This window comes from Pimephales promelas, chromosome 15 (genome assembly GCF_988280905.1).
Source record: "Pimephales promelas chromosome 15, fPimPro1.hap1.1, whole genome shotgun sequence".
Classification (NCBI taxonomy): Eukaryota; Metazoa; Chordata; class Actinopteri; order Cypriniformes; family Leuciscidae; genus Pimephales; species Pimephales promelas.
Genome location: NC_142783.1, coordinates 32,522,220 through 32,549,983, shown reverse-complemented (window position 1 = coordinate 32,549,983; position 27,764 = coordinate 32,522,220). Strand labels below are relative to the sequence as shown.

Below are 27,764 nucleotides of genomic sequence, written 5' to 3'. Positions count from 1 at the left end.
CAGGAACAAGAAGAAAAAAGAATTTTGTTGATAGGCCTTACGGTTCAAAAGTTATTAGCATAATAATAGTGCAACTTTGGACAGTTGGTGGCGCTAGAGGGAATGAGTTAGAGACACCAAAATTGGTGTATTTAAAGTTGGGACTGTCCTCTATCAGAATGTCAAACCAAAACAACTTTCCCGCAAACCGGTCTATGGGCTGTCATAGACGCCCAGTCGGAAGAAGAATAATAATAATAATAATAATAAGAACCGGCACAGATACAATAGGTGCCTCCGCACCTTCGGTGCTTGGCCCCTAATAATAATAATAATAATAAGAACCGGCACAGATACAATAGGTGCCTCCGCACCTTCGGTGCTTGGCCCCTAATAATAAGAACCGGCACAGATACAATAGGTGCCTCCGCACCTTCGGTGCTTGGCCCCTAAAAATTGCATTCTACATTTTGCTTCCAAAAATGATATGATATGCGACTTTACCCATTACCCATAATATGCATGAGTTGTAACCACAAGGCATTGCTCTGATTATTCATATGTGTTTTACATCCACTGTGGATAAGTGACGGGTAGTTTGACTGCAGCAGCACACACACTGCGGTAGACAATTTTTGGCGGGTGGTCAAAGCGAGAGTTCTTGAACTGTGGAAGAATAATCCTTTGCTCTAGGGAAAAATGTCACTCAGCAGTTTTCCAAATCTGCCAGGACAATCAGAAAAAAGCTTAGTCATCGCTCTTCAAATACTTCAATATGTCTCCATATCCAATTGGACAGTTAAGATACTTGAATGGTGTCAATGATAATCCAAATCCTAAAGCATACGGACATTTAACAGCATAGTTCACCAAAAAAAATATATATATATAAATAAATAAAATTCTGTAATCCGTTAAATGCTCTAATGTCATTCCAAACCCATAAGACTATAGGTTAATCTTCAAAAAAACAAATTAAGATATTTTTAGTGAGACCTGAGAGGTTTTTGTCCCTCCATTAGAAGTCTACCAAACTTGAAGTCTTGTGAAGAGATATGATGGCCCCCTTAAACGTCGGTAGATGAGGTTATGGGATCCTAACTCTACCCCAGACCTAAACCTAACCCTAAACCTAACCTGTCACCTGACTGACGTTAAAGGTAAAGCGTCAGTTGTATGACGGCCCGGGATCGCCATCTACCGACGTTTAAGGGGGCCCTAAAAAGGCGGATATTGACGTATGGTCAAAATACGTCCCAAAACGTCAGTTATATGACTTTTTGGGATGAGACTGTGTTAATCTAAACGATGACCAGCACACACACATAGATAACATCACATATGGTAAATATAAAAGCTGTGTGTGATGCGCATTTTTGGATATTCTAAATTTTGGTTACCTGGATATTCAATGGTTGGACAGGAACCTCTCAGGTTTCATGTAAAAATTTCTTAATTTGTGTATTTTTGAACATTGATCTCTTCAAGACCTCACCGTTTTTTTGCCCATCTCAGATGTGTTATTGATGGGTGCAATGGAGGCTAATGATACTGTGAATGTCACACTTACCAAGGCTCACATTATAAGGATGTGTAAGGGCATGGCATGTGTTAGTATTCCAATATCATATCCTAAATGATGAAGCTAGATGTCAGAGGGCTTTTCTGCCCAGTGTCAGTTTATCTTAAGGGGGATGTCAGATGAGAACTTTTAAATGTGTGCTTTGTAGTTTATATAGCAGCACTTATTGCAGTGCTGCAGGGAGAACGATAAATCAAATGGTGCAGACTTGCACAATTCTCTTGACACAATTGTAGGCTAGAATAGAATTTGCACCTACATATTTGTAAGCTCTAAAAAGTATTTAAAACCTTAAAGGGATACTTCACCTCTGGGAAGATGAATGCATATTTAAAATGGGTCATTTATGTAGAAGAAATATGAAATTACTTTTGAATTTGGAGTGAATTCTAGACTGAGAAAAGCCACAAAATGTATTTTTGGCTTATGTGGATGAAAGACAACAACTCCCAGAATGCACTTGCTGCGCTGCCTTAGGAGGCCATGCCTACCGGTAACAGAGCGCAGTAGTTAAACAACAAGTCTAGGCTACTAGTGAGTCTCCGTGATGAGTCTGCCCGAAAATGTGAAAATGTCGAGATCGCCCAAAATGTTCGGGATTGGGCTTTTTGCGTTCTACAGTCGCCGTTCATCGTGTTTACTGTGGCGAGCGGGACGAGTGAGGGCCGCGGGAGAACAACGCGAGGCCGGTGGCGTGATTACCGATGAGCGACACCTGTGAGACGCACCGGTCTCGTATCTCTCACGGAGGAGCGGGAATTTTCTTAGCAATGTTAAAACACACATCAACCGATCACTTGTTTAGCGTTCATGTAAACACTACATTCAGATTCACCAATCGGAATGAATTCAGTTAAATTGAAACAAAAGCTGTGCATGTAAACAATGAATGGCGACTGCAGAAAGAAAAAGCTGAATCCCGGACATCGACAGGCAGACATGTTCAGGAAAAAGAGGATACTCAGCTTTCTCCACAGAACAAGAGCCTACTAGCTTAGCTTGCAATAAAAGATGGCCGACACTATGTGTTCATTCTGTGAGTGAGATCACCCTCTATGGGCGGGTTGAGGACATGCAGGACAGACCCGACTACTGACTGTAGTCTTTAGTCTCTGGACAACAAAACCCTCCGATTTCTTTTCCAAACAAAAAATACATAAATCTCTCATCTCAGGGGGATATGAGGGTGGAAAGCATGGTAATTTGAAAATACTACAGGTTTTCTACTAATACAAAGCTTAATGCTAAATGGCTCCCTTTAAGCCACACTTTAAGATTGATTTCATTGGATTATATGACAAAATCTCAAATAAAAAAGTGGTCTGGAAATGTTGTTAATGAATGAAGTCCGTTCACTCTGCACAATCGGAGCAACCAGTTATTTATCTAAATGTCCATACCCGGTCTTACATTACAAAGAAGGTGCATTAATTGAATAAAACTATACAATATTTTTTTAATATATGCTATTTGCTATTCAATGCAATTTGGATTGATATCTAATGCAGTTTTTTTTATTATTATTGAGGCTTAAGTCATTTTTGGCACCGCTAAACCTGGAATGGAAATAAATTGAAGGAACTAGAACACACACACACACATGTAACACTCAAAACACATTTACATTAGCTTGAACTAGGTTTTCAGTCAGAATTCAGAGCAATTCTCACTGGACCAGATAATATCTGACTCCAGCTGCCAGATACATTCATAATATTTCAGCTTGAGGCTTGATTTTTTTTTTTTTTTCAGAAAATGGTTGATTGAGTTCAAACTATAAGCTTGTACTCTTGACATACAGTAAGTTGCCCTAAAGCCAAGAAAGGTTCATTAAACAAAAAGTAAATCTTATGTTTAAGACTGGGACAAATCTGAGCTGAACATAGCAACATAACCATTCTTTCTCTCCCTTTGTCTACATTTCAGAATGTCAATATCTCCATTTAAATAGCATATCTGGCACCAATAATACATCGGAGCACTCCACTTATGTTGTCGAAAAAGCGCTCGTTGGGGAAACGCCAAACCATCGCCGAGCAGCTGGCACCGTCATAAAAGCAGCGCTGGGTGATTTTTACGAGTTTTGGGCACCACAGGTAGTGCCGTAGACTGAATCCAAAAAAAAACTAATATGACTTCCCTGACAGACTTTTTTACTTTTTATTTTACTGTTCCATCACAGACTGCCACTGTGGGTAGGCATGCAAATTCTCGTATTGATATGACTCCCTGTTCCGAAGAGAAAACGAATAAAAACAGGATAAGCCCGCCTGCCACCGTGCCAAAGCCGGGAAATAGAGGTAAACACCCCCAATATGAATCCGGTGCCATCTGTTTCAACTGGAGACCAGTAAGACGAAGTTACTGCTCTTACAGGAAACACACAAAGCAACAGAATGGTTTATTTATCGCCACATGACATTGCATAAATTTGTTCATGCACTTTTTAGAATGACATCACAAGCTCATTAGTGGCAGTCCAATTGGACCACCCAAGGGCTCAGAGCGTTGCACCATGAAACAATGTTGAAGGATCATAGATCTTGTGATTTGTGCGGATAAAAGCAGATTTCTGGTTACCAGCTCACGAAACCAGGGCTTTTCAGCTGCAGTCCTCGAGTCTTCCAGGCCACTGTCCTACAGATTTGAGTTTTAAAGCTCAGGCTTTGAGCATTTGTCCAGCTTTAACTGAATTGTAATGAATTAACATGTTAAAATATTTGATTTAAGCATTACCATGCGTTTCTCCTTAGAAAAATATTTTGATATTTAGTTTAAGACGAGACACGGCAGGCAAAAACATCGATTTTTCATGCAATGATCAGTTTTGAGATTTTGGGCTAGTTTAGTCCTTCAAGCTTCTATAAAGAAAACGTTGAAAATATAGATTGAGGTGTTTATTTTATTACATTTGGTTTACTTGCGGCAGTAAATTTCTCCCGAATTTACCAAGAAGTTAGCATTTCAACTCTGTTAACTGAACTCTGTCATGACCGGATAGCTTGTGTTGGATTTCCATAGTATGTGAACGCACCATTACTCTAGCAATAAAAACGAAAAGTGAAACACAAATGTCATGTTTTTCTGTCCAAAGTAATTAGGCAACGTTGATTGCTGTTTGACTCTTAGCGCCGATTTGTGGCCGTCACACTGCATGTGTGATTTTACGGCGCCGACGCCCATTGTCCCCAACTTAAATCCTTTTTTTGCAAACGTGGCAAAATCCTTCATAATGTTTACCAGCAACGGGCTGCAACCATGTCTTGAAATCTTCATTTTCCAGCCACTTCTGCTGAAATTTGCACTTTCCCATTTTTCAGTAGTTTCAGACCTGTCCGTGTCCACTGCTGTGCAAAATGCCCGCGTCACCTCTGAATCACGGCAATTTTGCCCCGGCCGGAAGCAATTACCAAAATGGTTCCGCGTGTTTATCATACTAACCTATTTTTTACATTCGATACTAACGTACATATTTTGCGAGCGCAAATACAAATTTTTAATTATGAAGGCTATATTCAAATAAATTTGTATAAAATTCTCTTCAAAACTATAAAAAAAAATTAATGCCTGTAAGAATCAAATTTAATGCTTTTTAATGCCTTTTAAGGCCTTAATTTTCGCAAAATCCATTTAATGACTTTTAATGCTTTTTAATGCCCCGCGGAAACCCTGTTATTATATGGCTGAATTGGATCATTGGAAGACAGCAGCAAAGATATTGATAAATAAAGTGAGATTTAATACATAAAGTATATTGCATTACACTGTCTTTATTTCTTTTGAGGTTTTCTGAATCTTTTTTGTGCAAGTGAGATGAGTAAATGCTCACATTAAGACTAGAACTACAATAAGCATCATGTTATTTGTAATGCTTTGCCACTGTCTATTTGTTTTTCGATGTTAACTACTGCAATAACTAATGTTAACATAAAACTTTACCGTTCTATTGCACATTTTTGGTATCTTTGCCAACCTGAGCACAATTTATGACACTGAGATTAGATTTTTTCTGAAATTCTGGGGGAGACCGACGTCAGATTAATACAGCGTTTTTCACTAAAGAAAAACCTCAAATTCATCCATTTTATCTCCTTGCTGTCTAGGAAAAAACAATTGATCTTAAGTGATTTATCTTTCCTATGGGAACTGACAAGCATGTTATGTGGATCATAATAATAATAATAATACAAAAATTAAACAATTACATTTTAAACAAATCAGTCATGCCAATGATGCACACTGCGTACCCTAGGAAACACTGCTGGATGGGTACCGCAAACACCAGTGTGATGATGTATAGCTATAATATTAATTATTAATTTAGTCATGGAACGAGGGCATAATATATAACCCACACATTCCCAAGTGTCATCAAAAAGGGAAATGGCAGAAAGGATGGAACAAATGGCAGCCGCATCAAATCGATGTGTGGCAGAAAATGGCGTCAGATACAAATTGCTGGGCAAATATTTCATGGACCAAGTGAGCTATTCAACATCAGTGGCCCTCTCTCTCACGCCAACGGAGAGGGATTAAGACTCAGATCTTACAAAGATATCCATCTCATCATGTCTAATGATGCTTTCAAATCATCACACAGTGAGGATCAAAGTGCCAGGCATCAAGAGAGAATTAGTCTTGCACATATTATTTATGTATGTTCAGGTTAAGCTGTCTGCTTTGCTGTGTATTACTGGTCCTTAATGCAAGGAAACATTGCTGAAAGCTACAACAAACTGGAATTATAAATGAATATGTTTTAAACAGCACAACAAACAACTGTAAAGCCCTATCCACTCCTTCTGGGAAGTAACAGACTTCTTCTCGCACTGTTGCCAGGGTCTAGAAGGCCAAATGTATGATAAAGTCAGCGCCAAGTAGATTCCAAATGCCAAAAGCTGAAGTAAATAAATACATTGGCTCGCGCGGAGAAAAAGCGAGACACCATAAGGCCAACAAATAAAAGATCTTATCCTGTTTAATCCAAGAGGTTTGCATTAATGATTCCCATTCCTGTTCTTTTCCCAGCTGTGCAATATCCTGTGCTGATCTCCTTCAAATCCGTCTTAAGAGCCCTTTCAGACGGCTCACAATTTCCAGCACAATCAAAATGTGGAACTCGAGTGGATGCTTTTCTTGTCGTCTTAGTACTGGCTAAAAGGTCTTGTCATTCTTGTCTCATCAGTGACCGACATCTCAGTTAACGTGCGTCTGAGTCGCTGTGTGAAGAGCTGGTTCCAGCTTCAACAGTCAGTGATTTGTATGAAAAAATCAGGCTTGAACTACATCCATGGCTTTGAGTTGTTACATCACACAATGAATTCATCTTCATTTGAAGATCCAAAATGTTTAGACCCTGGCAACAGTGCAAGAAGCAGTTGTCAAAGAAGAAGATTTGTCAAGAATATAGATATACTCTCACCTAAAGTATTATTAGGATTACCATACTAATACTGTGTTTGACCCCCTTTCGCCTTCAGAACTGCCTTCCCAGATAGCAAACTGACATTGAATCAACGTGGAAATATGACATAGAAACAACGTTGATCTGACATTGTTTTGCTCATCGAATTAACGTTGAACCAACGTCAGACGCGTCATTCTTTCAAAACTAACGGAAAATCAACTTGAAATCAACGCGTTGTTTCAACGTTATGAAAGCAAACCAATTTTCGATTTTCATTTAGCTTTGAAGAATGCCGCGTCTGACGTTGGTTCAACGTTAATTCGATGAGCAAAATCAACGTTGTTTCAATGTCATGAGAGACGTCGTTTCCACGTTGATTCAATGTCAGTTTGCTGTCTGGGTTATTTATACGTGGGATTGATTCAACAAGGTGCTGAAAGCATTCTTTACAAATGTTGGCCCATATTGATAGAAAAGTATCTTGCAGTTAATGAAGATTTGTGGGATGCACATCCAGGGCATGAAGCTCCCGTTCCACCACATCCCAAAGATGCTCTATTGGGTTGAGATCTGGTGACTGTGGGGGCCATTTTAGTACAGTCAACTCATTGTCATGTTCAAGAAACCAATTTGAAATGATTCGAGCTTTGTGACATGTTGCATTATCCTGCTGGAAGTAGCCATCAGAGGATGCTCAGGTAGGCCGTGGCATTTAAACGATGCCTAATTGGCACTAAGGGGCCTAAAGTGTGCCAAGAAAACATCCCCAACACCATTACACCACCACCACCAGCCTGCACAGTGGTAACAAGGCATGATGGATCCATGTTCTCATTCTGATGGCTCCATGTTATTAAATATTAGACCGACCTGAACAACTTAAAGCCCTGTTTATTTCATTAGTCTCTGTATTTTATTGAATTTATGTGTGCTACCATTTGCAATTTGTTCTTATTTTATTACTGGCGATTGAATGTAGTTCAAACTTTCAGATACAGCCTCCTTGTGCCGTGTGTAAGCAATTGCATTATCAAAGAAATGATCAAAACATTATGAAATGAATGGCAGCCGTCCCTGTGGTATTGAATATTGAAATGAGAAATTCCAGTATCATGACAATACCAGTGGAAAGGGCTTTACAGTTGTTTGTTTTGCTATTTTAAAACATTTACATCTATAATTACAGTTTGTTTTAGATTTCAGCAATGTTTACTTGCATTAAGAAGCAGTAATAAACAGCAAAGCAGATTAAACTGAACATACATAAATAATATGTGCAGGTACAATTCTCTCTGGATGACTGGCACTTTAAATTCAAGAGGCCATTTTAGTCATGACGGTTATTTATTTTTTTTTACAAAGGAGCACCATGTTTTTTGGACATGACACATAATCTCCAGGTCGCTGTACAATCATCTGCATACATTTTTAGGTTGTAATGGCAAGCATGAAAGCATCATTTTAGATTTCAATTTATAAAAGCTAACACACACCGAATCAATTCTATTAATTCACCAGCTACCCTGAATCTGAACACAAAGTTGATGTCAACCAGAAAAAAAAGTCAACCAGTCAATATATACTCACGATACACCCACACCGGATCAATTTCAGGCACCTTATAGCACTAATAAAATAAAAATAACTAATGCTACAATCAAGAGCAGTTTCTTAGCGTTCTTTTCAGGTGAAGTCAGCTCCCTAAAAACTGCATTTGAGCTTGAATGGAGGGGGTGGATCCGGCCACGTGGATGGTTAATGGTTATTTTATTTATTTATTTTTAAAATGGCTACTTCTCTCATCTCAGGATGGAAAATGGCTGATAATGAAAATAGTGAAGATGCAACACTCACTTTCAAGGAAGCACTCCATGCTCAGAGTGAAGTTGTCCACAGCAAATGCAATTCCAGCACTAGAGGAAATATCAGCACTGAACTGCAGGTAAAACCTAAAGTGTGACAGAGAAAAGGGGAGATCAATTAAACAGAGTGAAAACAGATTTTAAGCCGAGACACAGTAGAAAGTGGATAGCTATTAACTAGAGGAATTATATGTCTGTAAACATGGTCATAATGTCATTCCAAACCAGATTATTTGGTCAGTCCAACCAAAAATAAGATGTTTAGCAGAATGTCCAGGCTGCTCTTTTTCATTTCAACTAATAATGTACTAATGGGTGCTGAGGCTTTCAAGCTCAAAAAAGAGCACAAATAATAAAAAAAAAGAACTACAGTCAGGATTTACTAAAGATATGCAGTGAAAAATGAACACCGAAAAGGTGTAGATAGGGTTATTTTTGCGGCTGATACTTATTGCATATGCATTTGAAAAAGTTTCCCTTTCAGATTTATGGGAGCAGAGTATTTAAATGAATCATGCAAGGTGATTAACTATAAGGGTTAGCGCTAGTCAATTTACTGGTACTGTGTCATTATTTAACGCCCCGAAAGCATGTCCTTAAACCAGACGCTAATTTGCGTTGTTCATTCTGGTAATGATTCGGCTGCATTGTTCTTTAATGTGTGCATCATCAGTAGATCACGCAAAGTTTCCACTCCCATCTGCGCCTTTTTGGGATTTTGCTCGCTTATTTACCGTTTAGTAAATCTGGCCCTATGACTTGTGCGCTATATCTCTAGTCTTCTGAAGCCATACTTATGTGGAGACTGAAAAATGCACTGACAATTTTGTTTACAACACTGCAGGTTTAACGTTCTCATTTGTTGGAAAACAGCGCAATGGGCGTTCTGTTAAACCTCTACTTTTGTGTTCCAAAGAAGAAAAATGTAGGTGTCATTCTTTAGCTGAGGTGTATCTCCAAACCACCACTAATGTACATTTATGGCTACAGTAAGCCATCAGATTCTGAATAAATCCCTGAGAGGAGTGTTATCCCCTGCCCTAATATCTCCCATGATAATAAATGTGTGAGAATTGGCTCTTTGGGTCATAGGGCATGCAGCTTTGCAGCTACGCTCTGAAGTTTTAGATCAATCTAAAAAAAAAATGGGACTACAACAAGAAAAGGGGAAGGAGGCCAGGAATGAAATTTTAATCGCTCTCTGTGGACTGGAATTAGCGAGACCCTGGATAACAAGAGTGGAGGTTGGGGCGTGGGGAATTGTGGGGGTTTTGTGAGTGTTAGATGAGATTCCAATCAAACATGTAGAGATGTTTCCTCGGCCCTCCTTACTCTCACAAGTCAAGAGCAGTTGCTAATTGGAGTGAAAGTGTGGATGAATGGTGAACCTCTTCATTGATTTTTTTTCCCCTCTGTCAGTTTTTTTCTTCCGGAGAGAGTGAGAAGGTGAGCACGGGATGTGCGGTGCTGTGCCCGGCCCATAGGCAGGGACGCGGCACCAGTGGGATTCATTAAGATATCCGAGTAAATGTGTGGGGTTTTTTGAGAAACCAAAGGTAATTGTCTACAGCTTGCTCTAAGGTCAGTGAAAACTTTTGCATATGTATCTGAAACTTCATTTTGCATTAATTCTCCTTAAGCAGAAGCATTTCAGTCATTGTTTACCTGATTATGCCATTGTTAAGTTACAATTCATGACCGTGGAGGATATTCAGCATACATTTGATGGTTGTAACTATAGACTTACAGATCCACCAAACCGAAGAGTGGTAGGGTAATGAGTTTCCACCCTTTCCCCATATTAGCTTCGCTTGTTGAGTTCCAGAGACTCCGTTGACCCTCGGGTCCGGTGCTGTTCTCTATAATCCAGAGAGATAGCACTCCATTGGAAGATCCACACACCCAGAACTTGACCTGTAGAAATGATCACAAAATCACATTTGGTATAACACTTTATACATTGCCAACTAACTCTCATTAGAGTATTAGGTAGACTGTCTGCTTAAAGGGTTAGTTCACCCAAAAATGAAAATTCTGTCAGTATTTACTCACCCTCATGTTGTTCCAACCCCGTAAGACCTTCGTTCATCTTCGGAACACAAATTAAGATATTTAAGATATTAAGATCGCTCCTGCATACAGTCCGTAGGCTTCTTGAGGGACTGGCTCTTGCTGTCTCCGAAAAGTCATTAAAGACATCGTTAAAATAGTCCAAGTGACTACAGGGGCTCAATCTTAAGTTCATCAAACGACGAGAACACTTTTGTGCGCAAAAAAACAACAAAAATAACGACTTTATTTCAACTATTCACTTCCTTCTCCATGAGCCTGTAAGTCAGTTAACGTAGTGTGATTGCGTAAAGCTACGTCACACGTAGGCTCACTATTGGCCGACGTTGGTCATGTGTGTGTGATGCGTGTGACGTACAATAACAGAAGCTTACGCTATTAAACTAGTAACCTGACTCGCGGCAGAGGGAGAAATAAACGAATAGTTGAAATAAATTCGTTATTTTTGTTGTTTTTTTGCGCACAAAAGTGTTCTCATCGTTTGATAAAGTTAAGATTGAGCCCCTGTAGTCACTTGGACTATTTTAACGATGTCTTTAATGACTTTTCGAGGACAGCAAGAGCCAGTCCCTCAAGAAGCCTATGGACTGTATGCAGGAGCGATCTTAATATCTTAAATATCTTAATTTGTGTTCCGAAGATGAACGAAGGTCTTACGGGGTTGGAACAACATGAGGGTGAGTAAATACTGACAGAATTTTCATTTTTGGGTGAACTAACCCTTTAATATCTTTATTGTGATGCTCCTCAACACACATTCTACTGACTATAAGAAACTTTGCATATGCATGTCATGTCTTTCTACTAACCCAAAACCTAACCTAGCAGTCTACTATAGCCTAATACGAGTTAGTTGACATGTAGTTGCAAAGTTACTTACAGTTGGTATTCAACCAGAATAATACTTTTAGGGATGTGTATTTGCTGCCTTTTACAGAGGAGCTACAATAACAGACTTTGCAAAGTGTCAGTTTATTCTCTCTTTTGAAGGCCCTAAGTAGGACCCCAAAGCCTGGTTCAGATTACACGATTTTAGCCCGATTTTGGCATGATCCGTTTGACGTAGGGTGTCGTGGGGATTCGTAAACGACAACGGACGTCGGGACACAAAATTTGATCGTATCATCTCGTATAGTGTGTCATAGTGGGCGACAACCTACGTCGCGACAAAACACGACATCACGACAAAAAGACTAGCATGTTTAATTTTTTTAACGGTCGTCCACGACGGTTCCGTCACATGTACGAGGTTGACCAATAGGAGCACAAGCTTTTCCATATACAACTTTCAAAAAAGACAAAACGAAAGAGAGACGATGGTGCTAACGTTAAAACTAGAAGTAAAAATATATAAGAACACAATATTTTACCTCAAGTTTTCTTTGGAGGATTGACTGTGCTCTTCGAGCAGGGTTCTCAAGTCTCACGCAATGGCCGTGAGACACGCAATTCAACCAGTTCACACACTCATTTTTCACGCTGAAAAGGCAATGCCGAGCAATCCAGGAAGTCACTCGCTACGAGTTTCGCCTTCTCGATGACATCACGCGCGCCGTTAAAGACGGCATGCGATGACTGGAAAGTGTAGTCTAACATGTGTCTTGTCCACGACACGACAAGATTTTAGGAGCCGAACATGCGTAATCTGACACAGTGGCTATCGTAACAGACAAAAAAAAAATCATGTAATCTGAACCAGGCATAAGAATGGGCACATATCCAGAGGTACAGTGCCTGGTATGCAGTGGTCAAGAGATACTGCAAAGTACATCTGATAATGGAAGTCTGCTGGATCCTTCACAACCAACACCACCACTCAGATTTGCATGATTCATTTAGTGTACCAGGTGCAAAAACAATGCAGATAGCATATGCAAATTAATAAATGTATCAGGAGGTGCAAAACATTCCAAGTCAAATTTTGACAATTGGGCACTAAATACCCTTGACCAGAACTGTATATATTCTTGTATTTTGGTTTCAAAGCGATATTTATTAAAGTAATATTCTGGGTTCAAAACAAATCGAGCCCAATCAAAGAGACCAGCACAGTGGAATATTATTGATTCCCACAAAAATGCATTTTGACTCGGCACTTACAATGTAAATGAATGAGGCCAGGACACCAAACGTTCCCACAAGCATAATAATACCAGTAAATGGTGATCTTGTGGGGACATCTATTTGGTCTCAATGAGAAAATGAGATTCAATGAGATTTTTTTTTTAAATCTAAAATAGCAGAAAGTTTGTAAAGTACATAAAAACCATTAAGTCTATGGAATGACCATGTCAATCAGACGTGCTGAGTGGGTGGTTCTTGGCCAGATTAAGCTGCAAAATGGACCAGACTTTATGCCGACCTTAAAAGTCTGGTTTTGCGAGACTATACGTGTGACCTAGTGCATATTGAGATGCTTATATCACATCTGCTCTGAGGTTCATCCATTATGAGGGACCTTTATGTCAGAAGACTTACAGTGGCCTGTGAAAACGCCAGCTGTTGAAAGGAGCAAGGCTTCTCCTATTATAGAAGTCACACTGAGAAAAGTGGCTCGGGGGGAGAGATCACAGTCGTAATCTTTTGTCCTGGTTCGTGTCTGGATTTAGTCCAGTATGCTGTCACGGCCCACTGTGCCTCCACACCGCATGGGCTCCATTCATACAAGAGTAAGCGAGAGTAAGCACTCACCTCAACATCTATCAAAAGCTGTCAGTCAGACTTCTCATAAAGCTCAAACCAACGCCTACCTCTCCACCTGTATTCATATTTATCTAAACCCCATAATCTCCCTGACATTCTCTCTTTTTCTTACTTTCAAATTTGTATCCCACTGTTTCTCTCTCCTCTCCAACTCTGTCAGTCTGCACCCCTCCGTTCCTTCTGAAACTCAGTGTTTGAGTGCTTTATTCTCAAGGAATATTTTGCAGTTGTGCAATTCACCTTTCCCAGCATGCTCGTCGGTGAGCCACAGACTGATGGGGTCAATGAATTCTGAATCGAATACAGAGACAGTCTTTCAAAATATTTGCACCTAGGCGAGAGCCAGGCATTTGTTCCATTTTTCAAAACGGACATTAACATTTCACATTTGGTTGCCAAATTTCCATGCAATTACATTCAAATGACATCGAAATACGGGTATAACAATAACCTCCTGACACTGGGCTACATTTTGCCAGTAGCGATTACAAAAGCAACCCATTAAAGGTATTGTGCAACCTAAAAATGTCACCTATAGCCTTGAACATTGACAACTTACCGGCTCAAACCAAATCAACGCTGTGAAACATTACCCAAATTGACAAAAAGACTACAATGTAGGACATCCATGTGAAACTGGACTATTTGAGAAAATAATAATGAATTAAACTATACTAGTGTTGTAGTCAAGACCACCTAAACAGAGACCGAGTCAAGACCAAGACCAGTGTGTGTTGAGACCAAGACAAGACCTTGGTTTGTTTTTCACCAAACTTTTTTTTGCTTTTTTTTGCTTAAGTCACATGGCATCATTCTGTTATACTTTTGCGTCTTTTTAAAAAGCTTATTCACGGCAATTATCTTATATTGTTATTCTCCTTTCATGAAGAAGGGCAACATCAGGGTGGGTAAATGATTGCTTAACTTTTATTTAAGGGTGAATCCATTGAATATTCTTCTCACATACTGTAGTATACATGACCATTCTTTGCATAGCTGCATTTTTATTTTAGGAACACAATAATATCATCATTTTTTTGTATTTGAAGGTACTTGGAGGTTTTGAACCCCCTGTTTTAACGCAAAAGCACTGAAATAGAATATTTTCTCCCACTTCACCTATAGTACATACACTGCTATATACGAAAAAACAACACGAGTAGTACATTATTTTCATTACATACTATACTCTCTCTTTTCATTTAAGTCCAAAGTATACTTTGGCCATACAGTTAAAAACAAAAAGTCCACTAGATAGTGTGCAATACAGGGATCACATCTTTTTGCGCTCAAGGCCAAAGTAGAATACTTTGAAAGGCTTGACTGTGTGAGACGAAGCAGAACGTGGAAAATAAAGTGTACATGGGCCTTTATCTGCAGCCATTACCTGTCCTGATGGGTTATCCTAACTTCTATTCAAGCCAAATCAATATTCAGAGCACTTCTGTAGGTGTAGCACTGATCGATGCATGCATTTGCAAATAAGACTGTTCAGAACTTCATTTCCTCAGAGATCCAGAGACCCATTGCACAAAGATACTGGGCATTATGGTTAATTGAGGAATGCAGAAACGCCGTGGTCTTCTTACCATGCACGGGGCGTTCCGCAGGGGGTAGAAGAAAAGCGGGCTTCGCACCTGCGCTGACCCTCGCTGACCTTTGGGCTGAGTGTCGATGGCCAGCAAGGCCCCTGCCATACAGAAAGATGAAAGACATGAAACAAACCACCCAGAGGAATGATGAAAGACCGACTATAACCAGTTAAAAGCTTATAGTCAATCTTTAATAAAGATGATTTATTAACCATGTCTGCTTGAATAATTTCACTTTGTTTTTCATTTTTTCACGGTTAGCCCTGTGCTTGCAAGTATTTTTGTTGATTAGACTTGAACTTTAGGCAGAGCACCTGGTGATGGACAGCTGCTTCTGATGCCTTGGGGAATGGACGGATGGGCCCTCCATTGCGGACCTCTTCCTGGAACCAGCTGCCAGCTGCAATCCTCTCTCCCGAACGAGCAATAGCTGCCGTTGAGGAACTGACCTGGTTGTGTGAGAGACTACAATGAGACATTTTGAGAATACAGAGAGACCTGAGAAAAAGAAAAGGATAAAGGCTACACTTTATTTTGATAGTCCACTTTAGACATTCTACTGACTATAGGTAACTTTGCAACTACACTCTCAGAAAAAAGGGTACAAAAGCTGTCACTGGGGCTGTACCTTTTCAAAAGATACACTTTCATACCTAAAGGCTGCATATTGGTACATATCAGCACCTAAAATGTGCATCTTAGAACCTAAAATGTACATATGAACACCTGAAATGTACATATTAGCACCCAAAATGTAAATATTAGCACCTAAAATGTTCATATTAAAACTTGAAATGTACATATAAGCACCTGAAATGTACATATTAACACATGAAATGTACATAGCACCCAAAATGTAAATATTAGCACCTAAAATGTTCATATTAACACCTGAAATGTCCATATAACCACCTTAAATGTTCATATTAACACCTGAAATGTACATATTAGCACCCAAAATGTACATATTAGCATCTAAAATGTACATATTAGCATCTAAAATGTTCATATTAAAACCTGAAATGTACATATAAGCACCTGAAATGTACATATTAACACATGAAATGTACATATTAGCACCCAAAATGTACATATTATCACCTGAAATGTAAATATTAGCAGCTAAAATGTTCATATTAAAACCTGAAATGTACATATAAGCACCTGAAATGTACATATTAGCACCCGAAATGTAAATATTAGCACCTAAAATGTTCATATTAACACCTGAAATGTCCATATAACCACCTAAAATGTTCATATTAACACCTGAAATGTACATATTAGCACCCAAAATGTACATATTAGCATCTAAAATGTTCATATTAACACCTGAAATGTACATATTAACACATGAAATGTACATATTAGCACCCAAAATGTACATATTATCACCTGAAATGTAAATATTAGCAGCTAAAATGTTCATATTAAAACCTGAAATGTACATATAAGCACCTGAAATGTACATATTAACACATGAAATGTACATATTAGCACCCGAAATGTAAATATTAGCACCTAAAATGTTCATATTAACACCTGAAATGTACATATTAGCACCCAAAATGTACATATTAGCATCTAAAATGTACATATTAACACCTGAAATGTACATATAAGCACCTAAAATGTACATATTAACACATGAAATGTACATATTAACACATGAAATGTACATATTAGCACCCAAAATGCACATACTATCACCTGAAATGTAAATATTAGCAGCTAAAATGTTCATATTAGCACTTAAAATTTAACACCTGAAATGTACATATTAACACCTGAAATGTACATATAAGCACCTAAAATGTACATATTAACACATGAAATGTACATATTAGCACCTAAAATGTGCATATTAGCACCTGGAAATGGCCCCAGAGACAGCTTTTATTCCTTTTTTTTCTGAGTGTACATGTCAACTAACTGTTAGTATTAGTAAACTGCTAACACTTTATTTTGATGCTCCCCAACAGACAAGCAGCATACTGACTGTAAGTAACTTGGCAGCTACTTATTCTACTGACCCGAACCCTAACAGTCAACTACTAATACTCTAATGACTACATGTAGTTGCAAAGTTAATTATAGTTAGTAGAATGTCAAAAGCAGACTATCGAAATAAAGTGGAACCAGATAAATATGTGCTAGCAATCTTATCCCTCAGCGTAAGAGCTTAGACACATTGATGAGAAATCGTCTTTGACCATTTTTAAATGTCTGAAGAGGCACACGAGGGTAGTGGAGAGGGTTTCGGAGTGCAGACGAGGATATTGTTTTGAGGTAAAGGAAAAGAAAGGATGGGGGAAAAAGTGTGTAGGAAGGCAATATTAGAAGCCATTCCATCAACAGACAATTCATTCAAGCCTGTGGAGGGCTGCAGGGATGTGTCTGACCTTCATTAAGAAACACGGGGGGAAGAAACACGGTTGCCTTCCAGCGATCGACTGCATTACAGTGGATGGATTGCCTGATAGCATGTAACTTGCAAGCTTTGCTCCAGGTGTTCATACAATCCAGAGTTAGGCATTTAAAAGGATATGCTTCCAAGCGGTGGATGCATTCATGGGCACAGAGTGATTAAGGGAGAAGTCTGGTTAATAAATAAAGAAGTCAATTAAATAAAGAAAACAAAATGACATTTTTTCCTTGTTTCAAGAGAACAATAAAAAATGTATAAACTGACAAATTCATGCTTTTCCCTGAAACAACCTTGCCTGAACCTCTTTTTTTAAAGACCTTGTGCGTCTATATCAATATTTTATTTAAAAAAAAAAAAAAAAAAAAAAAAAAAAAAATCGAAAGATGAATTTTTTTAGATTGTTAAGATCTGGCAGTAATAGTGTCCCAATTCGCCTGCATATACTATGCCCGAAAAGTACAGTATGTACTGTTTTTGTGAAGAAAAAGTACATATTTTTGAGTGTGTATCAGAAGAGTAGGCAAGCTTTGGGACATACTACTTTGTCATAATTGTGTCTTTAATGGATAGCTTTGTTACGTGCATCCTGTCACCGTTACTCATTACTATCCTCGTCCAATGTGCAAATGGATTTTGGACGATATTAGCCGTTAGAGTGTGCACGGATCTGCACTTCGGATTCAACCCGGGAAAAGTAGACCACCCAGGCTATCTTTGGAATAATACTACTTATTGGGACACTAATTCTAATAAAAAAAATTAATACCTAATTAATAAAAAAAAAAAAAATGAAATAAAAAAAAATGAAATTAGTAACTAATTTCAAATACAATTCAGGAAGGATAGTATGTGAATTGTGACAGAACTGATCTTAAATCTTTTGGTCTTCCAATTTGATTGTTTGATTGATTGATTGATTGATTGATTGATTGATTGATGAATAAACAAACAAGGAGTTGTATTTAAATGCATAAATAAATGATCGACAAACAAATAAATAGCAAGTGCATTCCAGTAATGCATATTTAGTGGGTAAAGCATTTTTCCCCAGCATGTCATGTGTGGCGCTCCGTAATAAAAAGAAAAGCAAAATATTAAACCTTAAAAAAAGAACAAGGATGTTAAGATGACAAAATGAAATGAAAACAAAACAAAACACATGATATATGCTGCTATTGCTATAATTTTGATTTTAGGTTAAGATATGACCCTGATCTTATTGATATACTTTATGAGATCACTTTTATGAAAATCTTAGGGTTAGTACAACTGTGTCCTGTGCAGATCTCTTCATCTCGTGTTCAAAAGTCGCTTTCATCTTAGCAACAAAGTTATTAAAGACACGACACATTCTTGTCGTGCAAGTTAAATGTGCTGAACGAGTTTCGAAAAAGAGCTTGCTAATCAATATTAATATATGTGGTGGCATATGGAGCGTAATCAGTGACATTTAGCTTTGTTCTAACAATAAACAACACTCAGAATCTTGTTCAATCTCAAAATGTTGGCATTCTTTTTGGTCCAGAAGCACTGCAGGTGGACCCACAGAAATTTGATTACTGCTTCTGCACAGTATTGATCGGAGAGGTGTGAGGGAGGATCAGCTAATCATCCGCTGAGGGGAGATGATACAGCCCTGAACTCACCGCCATTAACCAGGAGAGAGTAAACACATCGACCAGCGTGACCACACTCGTGAGGATTAGCATGGAGAGCAATAACAGGAAAAGAGAGAAAAGATGACAATGAAAATGCACGATTTGAATGACGCAGGATGAGATTGCGGTGCGAGGCGGATGGGATGGTCATGGATCAGGACAGTGTGAGCAGCAGATCTTTGAGGAAAGAGGAGTTCCACTGCACATGAAGCAGCAGGGAATGATAGGTAAATGTGAAGGCATCAGACAGAGCAATTGAGATTGAAAAAACTAATAATACAGAGGAAAATGGGCTAAATAGATATGTAATATGACCTGAAATTGCTCAGTGGTAAAGTGTTTAAAAGCACAATGTTGCTCTGATGTTGTGACTGAAATATGCTGCTAAAACTCCCAATTCAGTGAAACGAATGGAAATGTCTTCTAATGCAGCAAGCACAAGTACGTATGTTCACCTCATCCCACTAATTTACATGTATTTTCAGCTCTGCTAATGTTATTAGGCTTGACAGTTGAATAAATTGCATATACAATATTTACAATATCCTTACAAAAAGTACCGTGGCAGTAACATGGTGCACGAATCTGGCCGTACTACCATAGTATTTATATACTGCCATACTGTATATATTTCTACTACAGGGCTGTTGAATGCTTGAATCTAATTGGTTGACGAACATTCTAAGATGTGCAATTATTTTCTGGGAACAGCATGGCTAAAGTAGTTCCCGGCAGGTCTTGACAACATTATAGTTCCATATCAATTCGCCAAATTATTTCAAAGGTTTCAGCCTGTTTCGGCCACTTAAAAAAAAAAAAAAATCTGAATATTTTTTTTTTCTGACACAATGACTAACTATTTCGTTAGCAATTGCATGATATAAACTTGCAATTGCAAGCTATAAAGTCATAACTGTGAGATATAAATTGCAATTCTGAGAATGTTTTTTTTTTGTCAGAATTGGACGTTATAAGTAACAATTACGAGTACATAGAAAAAAAATGTCAGATTTGCAGATATAAACTTGCAATTGCAAGGAAAAAAGTCAGAATTGCGATATACAAGATATACACTTGACATTGAGAGAAAAAAGAGTGAGAATCTCAAGTTTATATCTCACAATACTGACATTATAACAATAATTAAAAGTCAGATTTGTGGGATTTAAAAAAAGATTTAAAGGGATTAAATTTATTCCAAGGAGGAAACAATCTTCCATACATTCAGCCATTATTCCAAACTATAAATATAGTTAATTATATCCAAAATAAGAGATAAGTTAATAAGCGTAAGACAAATAAATCATTTATACATATGAAGAGTTCAGATGCAAAAGCCTCTAAGTGCCATTTGAAATTGTCTTCTAAAATGATCGTTTTTATCAAGCTTGTATATTTAAGTTCAGTAATTTCACTTAAATGGCAATTAATAGGTAATCTTCATTGCCATTTAAGTGAAATTACTGAACTTAAATTTACAAGCTTGATAAAAATGATCATTTTAGAAGACAATTTTAAATGGCACTTAGAGGCTTTTGCATCTGAACTCTTCATATACATATATTAGGGTTGTCAAACGATTAATCGCATCCGAAATAAAAGTTTGTGTTTACATAATATATGTGGGTGCACTGTGTATAATTATTATTATACATGTATAAATACACACAGGCTTCTATATATTTTATAGAGATATTTTCATGTACATACTGTATATAGATTTATATATAATTTATATTATATTATATATACACTCTAAAATTTGCTGGGTTGTTTTAACCCAACTTTGGGTCAAATATGGACAAACTTAGCATTGGGTTACCTTTTTTTAATTACATTTTTAACTCAATGTTTGAGTTTGTCCATATTTGACCCAAAGTTGGGTTAAAACAACCCAGCATTTTTAGGGTGTAAATATAAATATTTTTATATATAAATAATATTTTTTTCTTAAATATACATGCACGTGTGAGTATTTATATATATACACAAAATAATTATACACAATGCACCCATATATATTATGTTAACACAAACTTATATATATATATATATATATATATATATATATATATATATATATATATGGTAACAGTACATGGGGTTAGAGGTTAGAGTTATCCCATTTTTTTTATTCTTTTTTGAGAAAGAGTGTGTCTGGGATGACACTGGCCACTGAGGCAGAACAACTCATTCAACGTCCAATAAACCCAACTTCTGTTATATAATGGGCAAGCACACGCTGGCTTCATAACAGAGTGACTGCTGACCTCCTGAGGCCCCGTCTGCTGTCTCGTCCTCCAAATGGACGCCACTAATACTCACGGCAATGTTCTCCCTCATCGTCCCCTTGTGGACAGTCAGGGTTGAAGTCACACAGCTGGCTCACGCTGATCTCGCGACCCCCTCTGCAGCGATAGCGGCCCCGGAGAGTGACGTTCTGAGAGGTTCCTGAGAGGAGAAAGACAAGCGACACTAATTACAGAGACGTCTCTCCCGAAGGAACCAAGGTTTAAATTCCTCAAGGGCACAATGCTGATAAAGCAGAATTTCAATCCCAGTAACTCTGATACCAGGGTCACCCCTGCTTAAGATTTGCACAAGCAGCGCCGATCATTGCCATTAGCCCACCTTTACCCCATTTTCCTCCTATATCTTCTTTTACAACCACAGGTTACTCCGGGGAGGTTTACTTTATGTCTTTCCGATTGACTTTCCCGCCAAGAAAGTAAATCAGAGAGTTACATTAAAAGCTTCTATGCAAACAAACACAAAGACATCAAGTAAATTCAGCACTTTGTGAAACTAAATGAGGCAGAAAGAAGACATAAAAGAGGCAACGGCTCTCAGCAGTGTCTTGTTTTTATGGCTTCACCGACAGGAAAGGATACCGACAAAGGCTATCAACAAATGAAAACACAAAGAGCTCTTTCCTGTCCGCTAAAGATACAATAGACACTCTAAAAAAAATGTGTTAATGTAATGAGAACTCAAGCACAGCTCCGAAGAGATAACATTTAAACATGAACATATACCTTGTTTTGTGGGACGAGATATGGATCATAATACAATGGCGCCATATGTATTTTTTTTCTTCTTTTTGCATACGGAGCGCTAGCTTAACACGCTTTAGAATATGTAGGACGGAACAATGGCCCAGATAAGTAGCATGTGGCGAATGGATTTATGCGAGTTGAGCCTGACACGACGAGATGTAACCGGGGTTTGCATATCTATGCAAATGGAAGAGCTGTACAAACGGGCCGCGGCTCACCAGGGGTTCATCAGACTGCTGACAATGATGAAGAGAGTGATTGTACAGAGAAGAAAAAAAATAAAAATACGCTCACTGATGTGATTCGCCTTACTTCCGTCTTTAAAAACATGGGGAGAGATGTGATTTTATCACTGGCGGCTACAGAGGCGGAACACACCCTTGATCTGAGTGGCGACAGATTTTGTTGGGAAGACACATGACAAAAGATGTTTATCTGAGATGATAATGCTTCAGCCACTTGAAATCATGTAACTAAATATCCAACATTTGGTGTAGGTCTTTCTAATATTTTAGCAGTCGATACAAGTTGAATTTGTTATTCCAAACGTGTATGAACATCTTTCTTCTGTTGAACACAAAAGAAGATATTTTGAAAAATGCTGGTTACCAAAAAGTCAATGGCTACACTTTAAAAAATGCTGGGTTGTTTTAACTCAATTTTGGGTCAAATATGGACAAACTCAAACACTGGGTTATAAATGTAATTTAAAAATGTAATCCATTGGCTGGGTTTGTCCATATTTGACCCACAATTTTTTTAGAGTGCATCGTCACCTGTCTGGTTACCCTTTTTTTTTTTTTTTCAACATGAGAAAGAAATTGCAGGTTTGGAATAACATGAGGGTGAGTTGATGATGACATAATTTTCATTTTTGGGTGAACTGTCTCTTTAACCTTCAAATGGTCTTGGTTTCTTGTTTACACTTCTGGGCTTCTGGGTCTATACGACCCCAACAATTGATTGAGTAATTGTGCAAAAAATATACATTTTTAATCATACAAATAATATACTATTTGTTTTGTTTACTTCTCATCTATTCAATAATGCTGTGTTTTTGGAGATATAAAGTACTTTTGTATCCATATACCACAGAATTCCTCAACTACACCATTGGCTTGCATGAAATATTTTTTTGTTGTTGTTTATGATACATTGCATTTATGCTCTAGTACTAAGCCTTCATTTCTGTGTAAAAATTTTCAGATTTATACCGGATATTTTTTTTTTTTAAACATTAAGAAAATATTAGTTTTTTGTTTTTTTTTTCACATTTCCCATTCATTTCAATGTGGGGTCATATAGACTCTGAAGACCAGAAGTGTAAACCTTTTTTTACATACAGTACTTCAGAACAACCGAATCAAGCCCAGTTTTTGTGTGTGTGTGTGTGTGTGTATAGATAGATAATGCATGTAAAGTCACAAAATCTTATTCAACTGAAATGAAGGGAAACTTTTTTTTAGTTAAGTAAAAGTTTATTGGGGTTGTTTAGACCATATGACAGGACTTAGGGCTACTACAAGTGAGACAGATTATTTTGTTGCAATGACTTTTTTTTTCAGTTATTTAAACCATGAATTAGCATTCTATGAACCAATCACATACTTAAAAGGGTAAATATGTGATGAATATTATTTAAAAGTTGAAAATTGTTGCTGTTACTTCAATGCTTGGGGAGGTACATGAACGCTGCTTTTATTTCATCGAGTGTGATAATGACCACAGGCGTTTACTACTCCCAGAAACTGTCCTCATTAAATATTTCGATTGAATCATTAAATCGAATCGATTGAGATACTGAAGTAGACAGCTAACACTATCCTGGTCTCTGGGTCTGTAAAGGTTGAGAATGATTGCACTGTATGAATTTTGACACCGCAGCAAAAACACAACAAAGTATTTAAAATACGGTTAAAGTACTGCCGAATGTAGGCTACTTAAAAGCGTTTCTGCTAAACTAAATAATACTTTAATGTCATTTCTACTGAAACTTGCATGTCATTTATTAAAATGTATTTGTAATGATAAAGTTGCAATTTAAAACATTTACAACATAATATAAGAACATTTAGAACACACTATAGTTCTACAATTAGGATACAGTATTTTAAAAGTTATTTAAGTTTGGCTTAAAATGTACAATTTTAAAAAATAATATTACAATGCACTTTTTTAAAAGAGTCCTTAAGTGTGTTTAGAAGCAGTATTCTCTTAAGTGGCATGGTACTACAAACACATTATTTTTCACAAAGAAATAAAATGACACATTAAATTCAGGGAACCAAAGGTAAGATTTGAATAACTGTTCTCTAAATCCATCAAACACTTATTGAATGGATGCACATGTATCAGCTTGTCTATGGTAGTTGACCTGGGCTGCAACAATTACAATTCCTGGTAAAAGAGATGCTGAGTGAATGAGAATTTGTTTTTTTTTTGTTCATTTACTCTCTTTCACTGTCGGCGTGATCGGCCATTTTTTATAACCCACCTGACTCGTTTTCGTTTATCTCCTGGTCACATTCAAATTGCAGCCACATTTACTTTAACACGCATTGAGCAAGAACCATCAGTAAATGGCATAGTAATGAATAGCCCTGCTTCACATCTCAGCACTGGACCCTTGCTAAACAAAAAAAAAAAAAAAAAAGTATTTTTAATCAAACACTGTGAAACAAAATTCGAGGAGGTGTTAATAAACCAATCTGCTCTGATGCAGCTCGGCTTTGTGGTGAAAGAACAAAGATGTGATGGATATGCTGGACTAGCGTCAGTGTGCGAGTGCTAAAAGGCTTTAATTATTGTACGGCAGACATTTGACAGCCAGCCGTAACAGTGAGTCATATCACTGGCGGGAAAACATTCATATCAGTGAGCTGAAAGCTAAGCTAAGATAAAAGATGCTCAATCTGTCACTGCACATGGGGAAAAAGCTTAATGACCATCATGGAGGTTCACAGGCTCTGCGGCACAACTGCTAACCCTTGTAAACACTGCATGGAGGATGTGCTGTCACCAAAACCAGGCTCGGAAATATTGTTTACGGCACAAAGATCCTTCAAGGTCAAGTCACACATTTCAAGCACGCATTATAATTGATAAAATGATTGTTTTCATAATCATGTATAGAAATCCCTGCATTGAACGAAAGCTGAAGATTGACATTCTCCTTGTGTAAAATTTTTTTTTTTATTATTTGAATGTGATTTAATGATTATTTTATAAAGTATTTGTTTACAGCGAATGTAGTCAAATGAGCTCAGAGCTCCAGTTGTATTCAAAGAGGAACTATTTGTAGTCATTTTTATACAACAAGAATGATTACCGACAGAACGAGAATGTAATGGCTCCTTCAGAAACACATTGCCTATGAAGGTCACAGCAAGACGGTTGGAAACTCGGTTTCAGACTCCATTTCCTCCATCTTTGTTGAGTAGCAAGAAGTAGGCCACACAGCATGCTAAGTTCATGCATTTTTAAAAATGCCTCACATTTCTCAACATAAAAAGTTTTTAAAAAAAGTGAAATAAGCAACAAGAGGCCTATTTTTTTATCTACATCACAACCGATGCATTTCTGAAGGATTAGCCGCTTTGGTTTGTTTTGTGCTTCAAAGCGGGTCAATTGTGCACTAGCACTGAAATGCATTGTTAAAGGCTTTCTTTGGAGCCATTTTGGCATTGATTAAATATGAAAGTTTATCATTTAACAAAGACAGCAAAAGGGATGTGAAGGTGAATGGGCCATTTGGTAAACATATTGGATGTGAATGGGAAAGAGAGCAGATTGGAGTGATTATGAGGTCTGTTAGGTTCGTTAAAGCATAAGATCACAGTCTGCATTTACACATCTGAAAGTCCGCACCAAGGTCCGAATCAAGTTTTGAAATACTTTCAGAAAGTATGGGTTTGGTTTCACACTGCAATTATTCAAACGCGCACTAAATAACTTTACATGACATACTTGCGACCTATGTGGGCTGCATCTTGACATTGATTAGTTTGTAAATAGACGCGTGTTGTCAATTCGGTGGGTAACTTTGGCGACATAAATGAACAGACGTGTATCGTTACAACTATATTGTTATTTTTTATGGCATAATTACCTGCAGGACCAACCATACACAAGGCTAGTTCAAATTCGCCAAATGAACGCCCTCATCGTATATTATACACATGTACATCAATTAAAAACCTCTTCTCCTCATACCACATACACAAAGATTTTGGAAATGTTACCTTTTACTATGAATATATAAACATATTTACATATACAGGAAATGGCAATGGAAGACGATTTCGATATATCAAAAGACAACGTTGAATTTTTTCGCAACTGCACGAGAGAGATCACTTCCGGTGCTTTCCGACGCTTAGGCAGACCGAAATGCCCACGCCCTCAGATCACTTGGACGTGGCTGTGGTTACAAGAGGTAAAAACGATATTAAATACTGTTCGTTTTCACACACAAACCGCTCGTTTCGTGTCTTAGGCCATTAATGTGTACTTACATTTACGAGTCATTAAATCATGTTTAATTTGGACATCTCTGTGCATGCTCTTTGAGGTGGTGACCATAAACCTCCATTATATGACTGACAGACAAGAACGGTTTGACCTAAAAATATCAAAATTGAAAATATTGTGGAAACAGACACATAAATCTTGGATGCCTTGAGGCAAGTTAAAACATATCAAAAATTCATTTCAACATGAACTATCCCTTTAAGATTATCTTCAAGATCATTTCACATTTCTGATGTCCTTACATTTCTGAAAGATTTGCATAATACAAAACTGTAAAGTGGTATATGCTTGCTGGTTGGAGCCTGCTCTTATAATGGAGTAGATAATAAAACTGACAGATAGACTAGACAGATAATGGTAATACACAGACCCGGCTTAAAAGGTGAAGTGACGTGAAGGCCAAGTACTGTATAACCCATACTCTTTGTATGAAAAGGACATTGACCTGTTTGTTATACTGATAATCTCATTATCTAATTTTGCATTCATACCTGCACTGTACTCTGCTTTCCATCACTTATCTGTTCTTTCCTTCCTTCCTCTGACTTTTTAATTCTGTCCATATCTTTCAACAGCTATTTCCCTTCCTTGTTTTGAGCCTTATTGGATCATTCCTGTTTTGCAAGACATTTTTACCATGTCCCCATGAGCTTTACACTGATTTTGTACAATTGATAAAAGGCATGTAAATGCAATTAATATACTGTATATATTTCAGGTGTTTCCTTTTTGTTTCTCCAAATATTGTTTTAATTGTTAATCAATATGACAATTTATATTCCATTTCACATTAATAATTTAGTCAATAAATAACAATAAAAATGTAGTGCAACTAAAGTAGTGTGTGATTTGTGATCTTTTAATGTATCAGTCAAAAGGATAAACCGATAACTCAAA

At 37.5% G+C, this 27,764-nt stretch overlaps 1 protein-coding gene across 4 annotated transcripts in view; it reads right to left on the bottom strand.

Annotated features, from left to right (window-relative positions):
* Window positions 1–27,764, bottom strand: part of alk (ALK receptor tyrosine kinase) — a 419,464-nt gene that overhangs the window by 55,513 nt on the left and 336,187 nt on the right. For all 4 annotated transcript variants that reach the window (XM_039665984.2, XM_089120560.1, XM_089120559.1 and 1 more), the window contains 5 exons: window positions 21,607–21,732; window positions 15,510–15,644; window positions 15,193–15,293; window positions 10,578–10,744; window positions 8,823–8,917 (listed from right to left, as the gene is read on the bottom strand). In XM_039665984.2, the coding sequence (XP_039521918.2) occupies window positions 8,823–8,917; window positions 10,578–10,744; window positions 15,193–15,293; window positions 15,510–15,644; window positions 21,607–21,732 (624 nt within the window). The remainder of the gene's footprint in view (window positions 1–8,822; window positions 8,918–10,577; window positions 10,745–15,192; window positions 15,294–15,509; window positions 15,645–21,606; window positions 21,733–27,764) is intronic.